This window comes from Oryctolagus cuniculus, chromosome 1, assembly GCF_964237555.1.
Source record: "Oryctolagus cuniculus chromosome 1, mOryCun1.1, whole genome shotgun sequence".
Lineage (NCBI taxonomy): Eukaryota > Metazoa > Chordata > Mammalia > Lagomorpha > Leporidae > Oryctolagus > Oryctolagus cuniculus.
Window position 1 is genome coordinate 118,871,428 of NC_091432.1, and position 10,724 is coordinate 118,882,151.

At 45.1% G+C, this 10,724-nt stretch overlaps 1 protein-coding gene across 2 annotated transcripts; it reads right to left on the bottom strand.

The window, feature by feature from the left end:
* Positions 1 to 2,444: 2,444 nt before the first annotated feature.
* Positions 2,445 to 10,288, bottom strand: ACRV1 (acrosomal vesicle protein 1). 2 transcript variants are annotated; one of them, XM_070078296.1, is made up of 4 exons: positions 10,160 to 10,288; positions 7,839 to 8,480; positions 6,391 to 6,507; positions 2,445 to 2,810 (listed from the first exon to the last, which is right to left on the bottom strand). In XM_070078296.1, exons 1-4 carry the CDS (start codon positions 10,209 to 10,211, stop codon positions 2,686 to 2,688), a joined length of 936 nt encoding a protein of 311 aa, XP_069934397.1. In that variant the 5' UTR covers positions 10,212 to 10,288; the 3' UTR covers positions 2,445 to 2,685.
* Positions 10,289 to 10,724: the final 436 nt, after the last annotated feature.

The window sequence follows — 10,724 nt, forward strand, 5'->3', positions numbered from 1 at the left end:
ATTTGAAAGGCAGAGTCACAAAGAGAGGGGGAGAGACAGAGATCTTCCATCTGCTGATTCATTCACCAAGTGGCCACAACGCTGGAGCTGGGTCCATCTGAAACCAGGAGCCAGGAGCTTCTTCCGGGTCTCCCATGTGGGTGCAGGGGCCCAAGCACTTGGGCCATCTTCTACTGCTTTCCCAGGCTCATTAGCAGGGAGCTGGATCAGAAGTGGAGCAGCCAGGACTCGAACCAAAGCCAATATGGGATGCCAGCACCGCAGGTGCTGTGGTTTAACCCACTACACCACAATGCCAGCTTCTGCTGACTTAAGAGGTCTGCAGTTTGCTGTTAAACTACCTAGTGATTGATTTCCAGTTATTGTACTGCTCAGATCTAAAATTTCCATTTGCTGTTTTTCATAGCTTTAGTTTCTGTGTTAAAATCGCCTGTTAATTCATGTAACACTGTTTTGCTTTAGGTTCTTGAACACATCTTCAGTAGATGCTTTTTGCCTTTATTCACTAAGCCCTGTATCTGGTTCTTTTGGGGGCCAGGGTATATTGATTTTTTTTTTTTTTTTTTTTTGCTGTGGGTCATTCCCTGCTTTTTCTAGGTCTAATACTTTTTTATTACATAGTAGACATAGTGAATGGTTAGCTGTGGAGATTCTGGACTTTGTATGTTCCTCTAAAGTGTGTAGATTTTCATTCTAGTGGATAGTTAGCTTGGAGGACATGAACACAAACTGTCTCCTCTGTAGACTCAGCTAAAATCTCTGCTCAGTTTTTCTAGCTGCTATTGTTGTCAAGCCTCCAGGAGTCAGTGAAATCCCAACAAATTTGGGTTTATTCCCTTTATGGTTCTGTTCTTCGCAGCTGCTCTGCCAGTTCCAAGCTGTGTTCTTGCAATCAATTAGACTGGCTTTTTGTCACTCTGCGATGTGTGGGTTGTGAGGCACAAACGTACACATCTCACCTGCTGTTATTAGGGGTGACTTCTTAATCCTTTTTTTTTTTTTTTTTTTTTTTGACAGGAAGAGTGGATAGTGAGAGAGAGAGACAGAGAGAAAGGTCTTCCTTTTGCCGTTGGTTCACCCTCCAATGGCCGCCACGCTGTGGCCAGCGCACTGTGCTGATCCGAAGGCAGGAGCCAGGTGCTTTTCCTGGTCTCCCATGGGGTGCAGGGCCCAAGCACCTGGGCCATCCTCCACTGCACTCCCTGGCCACAGCAGAGAGCTGGCCTGGAAGAGGGGCAACCGGGACAGAATCCGGCGCCCCGACCGGGACTAGAACCCAGTGTGCCGGCGCCGAAAGGTGGAGGATTAGCCTAGTGAGCAGCGGCACCGGCTTCTTCTTAATTCTTTTGAAAGAACTTTCAAATAGTCATTAATTTTTTAAAATAATTTGAGAGACAGAGATGAAGAGTTCTCATCCACTGGTTCACTTCTCAATGGCCCACAATGACTGGGCGTGGGCCAGGCTGAAGCTAGGAACCAGGAACTCAATGCAGGTCTCCCACCAGTGTGACAGGGCCCCAAATACTTCAGCCACTAGTGCTGCACCACAGAATCTGCATTAGAATCAGGAGGCAGGCACTGAACCCAGGCACTTTGAAATAAGATATGGGTATCTTAATTCCTAGGCTAAACAGCTAAACATCTAAGACCATCAGGCTGAGCTCAGGAACCTTTCAACAGAGGTATTAGGAGCCCTGCCTGAAAGGAGCTGGGCCTGGGCAGGAGGATAGGATTAGTTTCTGGCTATGTGAGAAGAGATCAGATTGAGATTCTATAGATTGGGTTTTGAAATCTGGTTCTGGCTGTCACTAGCTCTGTAAACTTGGTAAACTTGGAACATGGAGTATGAAAAAATAAATATCTTTGTGTCACATTTCCTTATTTATAAAATAAGGATAATGTTGTCTTTTCTAGCTACCCATCAGAGCTCTTTTCTGAAGATCCAATGGGATCATCATATGTGAAAACGCCTTAAGGTGAGAGACCGTTTATTATTTCCACTTAATATTCCTCTATGCTGCGCAGATGATCCGGTAACATACATGAAAGAGACTTAATCTCCAGGAACTGCTGGGTATTTATGTAGCAAATAAGTAAAGTGAAATAATTTTATTATCATTATGTTGTAGACTATTAACGAGTAAAAACTCATGAGCCAAGGAAGGGTTGAGGTTTGCATATCATAATAAGTGGGAGGGGAAATACTGTAAGACAAGGGGAAGGAGGTGTCAGAGAAAAATACTTACGACGTTGTGTAAGCATTGTAAAAGATAATACATACCGTGCACTCCTCTTTTGTTGCTGTTGCTGTCCTAGGTGACCACTTCACTCTCACAACTGTAGAATGGTAACAAAATGCACCCATTTTAGTGTGTGGGGTGGAAGGAAGCTCAGGCTGACCCTGCTGTTGAACTGATGCGAATAAGTCTTTCTGGAGCCTGTGGTTCCTTAATCATGTAGAATTTATTTAAAAAGTAAATCCAGTATTGTGAGAGGGGGAGCAGGGAAGACAGGACAGAGAAGAATGGGAAAGGAAAGGTATTTGGAACCATCCTGTCTGATGCTCAGGCAGAGAGAGATGTGATTATCTGTTGACTGAGGAAGAAACAAAATATAAATGAGCTGACTAGGGCGATGAAGGCCTTGTGCTGCCTGAGTCAGAGCAAGCAACAAGGGCATAGGCTTCTAGACCTTGTTGCAGAAAGATTGATTCCGGCAGCATACAATTTGCATCCTGGTTCCGTGGGAGAAGAGGTTCATAGATGGGCACAAGTTCTCACACCCTTGAACCATGAATTGGAGTTTTCCACCTGAAAGAAGAAGAGACAGACTGTGTGAGCAGAAGGCTTCCTCCTGCAACTGTAGCCTTTATCCATAGTCCCCATGTCTCCACGCAGGGATGGCCAAGACCTCCACTTAGGTATTCTTCCTCCACTTCCCCTCTGTCTGCCTCCTCTAGGACCTTTCTCCCATGGGTTTCCCATTCCTTTCTTTAATGTCTTCTTCTCCACGGTCTCCATTTTCATTTATAAACATGTTCAAGTTCCTTCAAACTCAAAAATACTCTTGGACTATGCTACTGTCCTACTCTCCCCCCTTACCTCTCCAGAGCTGGCTACCCTCACCTTAACTTCCTTCCCATTCACACATTGGCCCGCAGTACTCTGAATCGACACCCCACTGTGCTGAAAGTTGCCTCTCAAAGGTCACTTTAGGTCCACCCATCGAATTCTGTGCCCTTTCTCGGGACTCTTCTTGGCCACGCACATGGTGCTGTTGACTGCACCCTCTTTCTTTTCTTGACTCTGTCTCTGTCATGATCTTTCCCAGTATTCTGTCTACTCCTCTGGGGATATTTACTCTGTCCTCTCAAGTTCAATTCTCCCATTTCCAACTAACTGAATGTCATCTCCATGGTGCTAAGGACATCTAAACTGTTTCCAAAATGAAACTCATTGGCTTCCTCTTCAAACTGCCTTGTTTTCCTTGTATATTGTGTGTACCACCTTCTCGAAACCTCTGTCAGTTGATGCCTGAATTCCATTCCCAGAGATCCTGATTGTTTTGATGCAGCCAGAGCATTAGGATTTTTAAAAAGCTGCGCAGGGTGCAGCCACTTACCAATCTGTAAATATCCCCCAAAGCCTTTCTTTCTGTTTTAAAAGATTATTTGTTCATTCGAAAGGCGGAACAACAGAGAGATGGGGAAGAAGGGTGGAAGGGAGGGAGGAGGAGGGAGGGGGCTGAGGGGGGGGGAGAGAGAGAGAGAGAGAGAGAGAGAGAGAGAGGTGTCTTCCATCAGCTGGTTCACTCCCCAAATGGCTGCAACCACCAAGGCTTGACCAGGCTAAAGCCAGGAGCCAGGAGCTCTGGGTCTCCACATAGGTGGCAGAGGTCCATGTACTTGGGCCATTTTCTGCTGGCTTCCCAGGCATATCAGCAGGAAGCTGGATCAGAAGCAGAATACCTGGGACCTGAACTGCCGTTCCAGTATGGAATGCTGGCATGGCAAGCAGCAGCTTAACCCACTGCATCACAATGCTGAGTTCCCTCAAAACCTTGTCCAAATACCACTTCCTCCACAGACCTTCCTGCACCTCACATCTTGCCTTCCCCTAAACTCCCAGAGCTTTATGTGTGCTTTCTTATGACACCATTTTATCCTCTGTGATATTATTTCACCTATCTTATTTTAGACCATAATCTATTTACACAGTCTGTGTTTGATTAATCCTTCTGTAAGAATTCATGGTATGTGACATTTGTATTTATTAGATGATGGTGGATGAGTGAAGGCACACATGTAGAAATGTGAGCATGATTACATTTTTTTACAATGCATAATCCTTGATGACAGTAAATGGCTATGTGACTGGCTTACACAGTCAACACACTATAAGTTTTACTGCTCTCTTAGAGTGACTATAAATATACATGTTATATGTGTTATTATGCCAACATATAAATGCAGAGAGGGAGAGAGAAAGGCTATAGGGATTGGCTCACACATATTGTGGAGGTTAAATCCCAAGATCTACAATCAGCAACCTGGAGTCTGAGGGGAGGAGAAGGCCAATGTTGCTGTTTGCAGACTGGAAGATTGCATTTCAAACAAGAGACCATCAACTACAAGGAGGGTCAGGCAGTGTGGTTCATGGGATGAAAGTAACTGACATCTCTTACTTTCTTATTTTTAAGTTTTGAAATATTTATTTGAAAGGCAGAGAGAAAGAAAGAGAGAGAGAGAGAGAGAGAGAGAGAGAGAGATCTTCTATCTTCTGGCGCATTCTCCAAATGCCTGGATAGCCAGAGCTGGATTAGGCTGAAGCCAAGAGCCTGGAACCCAATCCAGGTCTGCCATTCAGGTGGCAGGGACCCAGGTACTTGTGCCATCATCATCTGCTGGCTCCCAGGGTGTGCATTAGCAGGAAGCTGGAATTAGAGTGGAGCTGGGGTTCTAACCCAGGCACTCTAGTATCAGATGTGTGCATCCCAAGAAGTATCTTTTTTTTATTATTATTACTTATTTGAAAGTAACAGAGAGAGAGGAACACACATACACACACAGATCTTCCATCTGTTAATTCATTCCCCAAATGGCTATACCGGTGGGGGCTGGGCCAGCCAAGAAGCCAGGAGCCTGGAACTCCATCTGGGTCTTCCACATGGGTGGCAGGGGCTCAAGTATTTGAGCCATCTTCCACTGCTTTCCCAGGTACATTAGCAGGAAGCTGGATTTGAAGTGTAGTGCTGGAGTCAAAGTGGGAGATTGGCATTGCAGTTGACAGCTTATGCTGTGGCATAGTGGCTACCCTAAAGATTTATTTCTTTGAAAGGCAGAGTTAGAGAGAGAGAGGGAGACACACACACACACACACACACACACACACAGATCTTCATCTGGCTACAACACCTGGGGGTAGGTCAGTCTGAAAGCTGGAGCCAGAAACCCCATCCTGGTCTCCCATATGGGAGGTAGGGGCCCAAGAACTTAGGCCATCTTCTGCTGCCAAGCAGTGTCTTAACCACTACTCCAAACACCCCCCACCACCACCACCACCCAAGATGTCTTATGGTAGAAATGAGGAGTGTAAGGGTAGAGAAGTATAGGAATATACACAGACAAGTCTGACCACCTGTGAGTATAGATTTGTTACCATTGTTTATTACTTTATTCAATGTCATTCAATATTTATTCATCCAATATTTACTAAATTCATGGACATTGTGCTAGGTGCTAGGAACATATAGGCATGAAGAACAAGATAGAAACAGTCCTGAATAAGCACCTGGCTCCTGGCTCCTGCCATCGGATCAGCGCGGTGCGCTGGCCGCAGCACGCCGGCCGCGGCGGCCATTGGAGGGTGAACCAACGGCAAAGGAAGACCTTTCTCTCTGTCTCTCTCTCTCACTGTCCACTCTGCCTGTCAAAAAAAAAAAAAAAAAAAAAAAAGAAACAGTCCTGAGCTTACAGTCAAGGTCTCAGTGCCTCAAAAGGCAAGTCACATGTTTCATTAAGGAGAAGAGAGAGCCAGTCTCCTAGCCTCCTTTCAGAAAATCTTAGACCTGCTGGGAAGGGCCTCTACTTTTCCATAAGTACCTAAGAGTCTACTCTTTTTTTTTTTTTTTAAGATTTACTTTATTTGAAAGAGTTACAGAGAGAGGTAGAGACAGAGAGAGAGGTCTTCCATCCACTGGTTCACTCCCCAGATGGCTGCAAGGGCTGGAGCTGTGCTGATAGGATTCTGCTTTTAATCTCTGAAAGATAAGAGTGATTCTCCAAGTCCCTTGATCCCTCCTTAGGCCCTGCCATGCTGCTGCCCCCTAGCAGTTCTTAAGTTGCTTGATGTATTCTTTGACAAAAAATTGCCTCATGAAGTCCCCACATACCTTCAAAGATCTTCTTTAGCATACACTGCTGGGAATTCTCAATGGTGCAGACTCCCTCTCCACGAAGACATTTTCCTTGATCATTCATGAAAGCACACGTGTGGCAATTTACTGCACCTGAAAAATTTAAGATATGCCTGATGACATTTCTGTATGGGCCAGGTGTGAGTCACACATCTGGGGAGGCATGAAGAATAGCAGATAGCCTGGATCCAAGACATTCATTTCTTGATCCTTGTTGGGGACCTGAGACCCTGTGTCTCTTAGTGCATATTCTTTTTTGGTGTCAGGGAAACTCCTTATTCTCACTGCTTTGTCTACCTATGGCTGTCATTGCTGATGAATCTCGAATTTGTCTAATACTGACTTACTCTAATCCATACCCCAATGGCTTCCTAGACATCTATGATTCTGTCATGTCCGACACTTAATAGGAACAATGTATTGTGTGACTGGCTCCCTTTCATACTCCTACCCACAAGGCACAAACACTTTAAAGAGTCAAATTTGACTAATTAGTAAGCTATGTTTGAATGTTCTAGCTCTGCAAACCCTGTAACAAGTGTGCAATACTCTCCATACTCAAATTGACCTATTGAAGGTTACTGGAGCTATTCTCTGTAAAATGCTTCTATATTGCCTCATTTACTATCTCAACTGCTAATCTAGCTCAGGGAACATAGAGAAGTAGAAAGAATATGGGCTTTAGAAAGAGCTAGGTTTATATCCAAGATCTACCACTTCCTATGCACGTGACATTTGGAATATGACTTTAGCCTCAGTTCTGTCATCTGAAAAATTATAATAAAAGTGCTGTGTAACCAGGTGAAAGATGAAGCATTTATGTCTAGTAATAACTGAGGCATCAAACTTGGGTCTTGTTTTCCTTTCTCGAATACCATTTTTTAAGTAAGAGCCAGAAGACTGCAATTGTCCTGGGAACTTATTTCTGGATGTAACAGGCAAAACCATCTGCATGCTTCATGTGTTCAAAAAAGAAAAGATAAAGAAAGAACCACCAGCTGCAGTGCTAGAACTCTGTGGGGTCTACAGATAGCGTCTTCACACAGTCTGAGGCAGGCAGGTTTAGATGAAAGCTAACAAAGGTTAGTCTTCAGAACTCTGCCCGTCCCTGAGCCCCTTCCAGGGGGGTCATGGGCATATGTATTCCTAATTTCTTGTGGGAAGTGGAGTTGGAGGCACTACTGGCATTTTGGCTTTGAGCTAGTTTTCTTAGAGAGAGGCCTTCCTCCAAACTGTTTAGCCTGCAACACCACCTAAAACCTGGAGCATGCCTCCTGGCATCAGCGTGCAGACACCTGTGGGAGAACTGCTTGGGAAGTATTACCAGCTCTTTCTCCTGTGCCATTGACCTAAAATTGTTTTTTCTGACTGTCCGCACTTGCCACCTGAAGACAAGGACTGGCTCTGGCCCAACTGTGGCTCACCTGAGGATGTGCTTGCACTTGGTGCACTTGAAGGCTGTTCCATCGTGGGCTTTTCAGCTGAAGCCTGTTCACCCGAAGCAGCAGCCTGTTCACCCGAACCGTGTTCACCTGAAGTGACGACGGCCTGTTCACCTGAACCGTGTTCACCTGAAGTGGCGGCCTGTTCACCCGAACCATGTTCACCTGAAGTGACGGCCTGTTCACCCGAACCATGTTCAGCTGAAGTGGCGGCTTGTTCACCCGAACCGTGTTCACCTGAAGCAGCAGCCTGTTCATCTGAGGCGTGTTCACCTGAAGTGACGGCCTGTTCACCCGAACCACGTTCACCTGAAGCCGCGGACTGTTCACCCGAACCATGTTCACCTGGAGCAGCGGACGGTTCACCTGAAGTGTGTTCACCTGAAGTGACGGCCTGTTCACCCGAACCGTGTTCACCTGAAGGCTGTTCAGTTGAAGTGTGTTCACCCGAAGGCTTTTCTGCTGCAGATTTTTCACCTGAGGGCTGGTCTCCTGAAGGCTGGTCACCAGAAGTGTGCTCACTTGTGCCATGCTCACTGGAACCATGCTCAATTAACGCGTTCTCGCCTGATGTCTCATATAAAGCCTCGGCATCAGAAGGGTTTCCAAGTGGGAAGTATTCACCTGAAAGTTGATGAATCGAAGACTGATGGTCCATAGAGCCAGGAGGCTCATCAGGCTGACCTGATGCTCCTGGGATGGAGAAGGAAAGAAAAGAGATGGCAGAGATGAGGGAGAGAATTAAAGACTATTTTTCTTTAGAGAGAGGCTAGTTCAGCACACCTAGGTTTCCTGTGGGTCTAGATCAGGTACCCGAAGATAGTACAGATGCCAGGGGAAGTCAACTAAGTGCTCCAAGAGACCATGGGGGACAGAGACCACCTCTGGGATTGGAGGAAGAGTTTGAAGATACGTAATATTAACTGCACAGTTGGATCACTCAGTCTTGAACCAAAAGTGCCCGAAGGAAAATGAACTTGCCTCCCTGCTAGCACCAGAAAGTCCATGCACTGTCGCTCATGTCACTTCATTCTCCCACAACCCTCCCTCCAGGTCCTCAATGAGTGAAAGGCAAGAAGAGTGAGCAGAAAGCAGTTAGTTTCCAATGGCTGAGTAATTTTAGTCTAAATTGAGGGTGGAAGATTTTAAACTTTGTACAGAATAAACTATAGAAGATGACAAATACCTAATGAGCCCACAAGAATTATCAGAAGGGATTATTTTATTTGATAAGGTCGAGTTCTTTCTCATATTCAGCCCACAGTCCATACAGGTTGGGGAAAGCAGAGTTGCTATAAATTATTAAGATCAAAAAATTATTGGGTTAACGTCTTTGAGTTGAGATTCCTCGTGACATACTACTAACACCAACTTCATGGAGTTTTCAAGTGTTCTAGAAAATAAATTGTGGAGTACCTTGTACATTATTATCTAAGGACCAAATAGGACCAAATTAGTTTTGTTTTCTCTCCCCTCATTTTACACTAGGAATTGCAAAACTAAAAGCTTGTTACATAAATATCTGCTTGACTGGTTATTCAGCAGTTAACTAAAGTTTTAACAAGGAGTTGTTTCTGATATACAAAGGAGGTTTGAAAAAGCATGTGAATTTCTTACTGGTTCTTAAGTTCACTGCTTTACCATGTGACTGACACATACTGCCATCTGGTGGCTGTGTATGTTTCTGAGCCAACTTTTCAGTCTAACAAAGCAAGCAGCTAAGTCTCTGAGATTTCACCAATAGTTCAGAGCTCATGCCTTCTCTGTCTCCTGCAGGATTCAGGAGGGAACACAGCCCGTACGGTTAAGAAATTCTGAGAGAGGAGATGCAGACAACTGGGTGGGTGGAACACAGCCATGCCAAGGCTTATAAAGTCTCTGACCTAAGCCCTGCTGTGTTCTGAGATAGCTTTCTGGACACATCACACCCTCATCTCTCATCTTTCCTTGGCGCATTACCTGCGCAGGATCTCTTACACATAGATGGAGGGATAAATCTTCACTGTACTTCTCCTGAACCCATAGGCCTATCCTCCTGTCTCACAGAGCATCAGATATGAATGTGGCATGGCTAGAGGGGTAGAACCAGAGCTGTGCCAGGCCAGTGGTCCCCTCCGACCATAAAACTCTAACTAGGAGAAATCAGCTGGTTTGGAACCTTTCCGAGTTGGGCTTGTTCAGTTACTCTTGATTCTGAGTCAGCTTGGTGTGAGTAGCTAAGAGCTCTGTCTTCCTTCTTCAAGGACTGAAACACCTTAAAGTCCCTTACATATCACCCAGAGCCTAGGTAGTAGAGGACTCACCTCTGGCGGATCCAAGCAGATAAAGACCCATAAGTAAGATAAACTTGTTCATCTGGATTTAGGGAGAGAGGGACCCTAGTGTAGGGCACCCAAGAGCTATGAAGAAACTGAGCAGAATTCTACAACTGTGAGCAGAATTCTAGAACCTCAGAGACAACCCATGTTTCCTCACAATGCTAAGGTCCTCATGTAATCTTTTCAGCCAGGCCAACCCATAATAACCAATGCCAATTCCACTAGTGAAGACTAATGGGTATTTTCTATGTGTAAGAAAGTGTATTGGGTTAATCTGCCCCATCTTAAAACCAAAAGCGTATTACCAAAATAATTTGTGTACTTTGTAATAAAGTTTAAGATGTCTTTTTAAAAAGTATCCTTGGCCCTTTAACTAGGTATGATTAGCTGGTTATTTTCTGTTTGGCTCTCTAAATCAGTTTTTCTTGGCCCTGATCTGTAGTCCAGAAGGTTCCCTCTGTTGACTTGATCACCTGAGTGCTGGTTGGATCTGCCTTCAGGTTGGGTTTGGCCAACGGAAGACTGGAGGGGAAGTGACAGAGGGCAGGAG

Coding starts and splice junctions, on each gene's coding strand:
- ACRV1 (XM_070078296.1), bottom strand. CDS start 10,211: ATGAACAAGTTTATCTTACTTATGGGTCTTTATCTGCTTGGATCCGCC. Junction 8,481..10,159: donor TCTGCTTGGATCCGCCAGAG/GTGAGTCCTCTA, acceptor ATCAACTTTCAG/GTGAATACTTCCCACTTGGA. Junction 2,811..6,390: donor GCTAAAGAAGATCTTTGAAG/GTATGTGGGGAC, acceptor TTCTTCTTTCAG/GTGGAAAACTCCAATTCATG.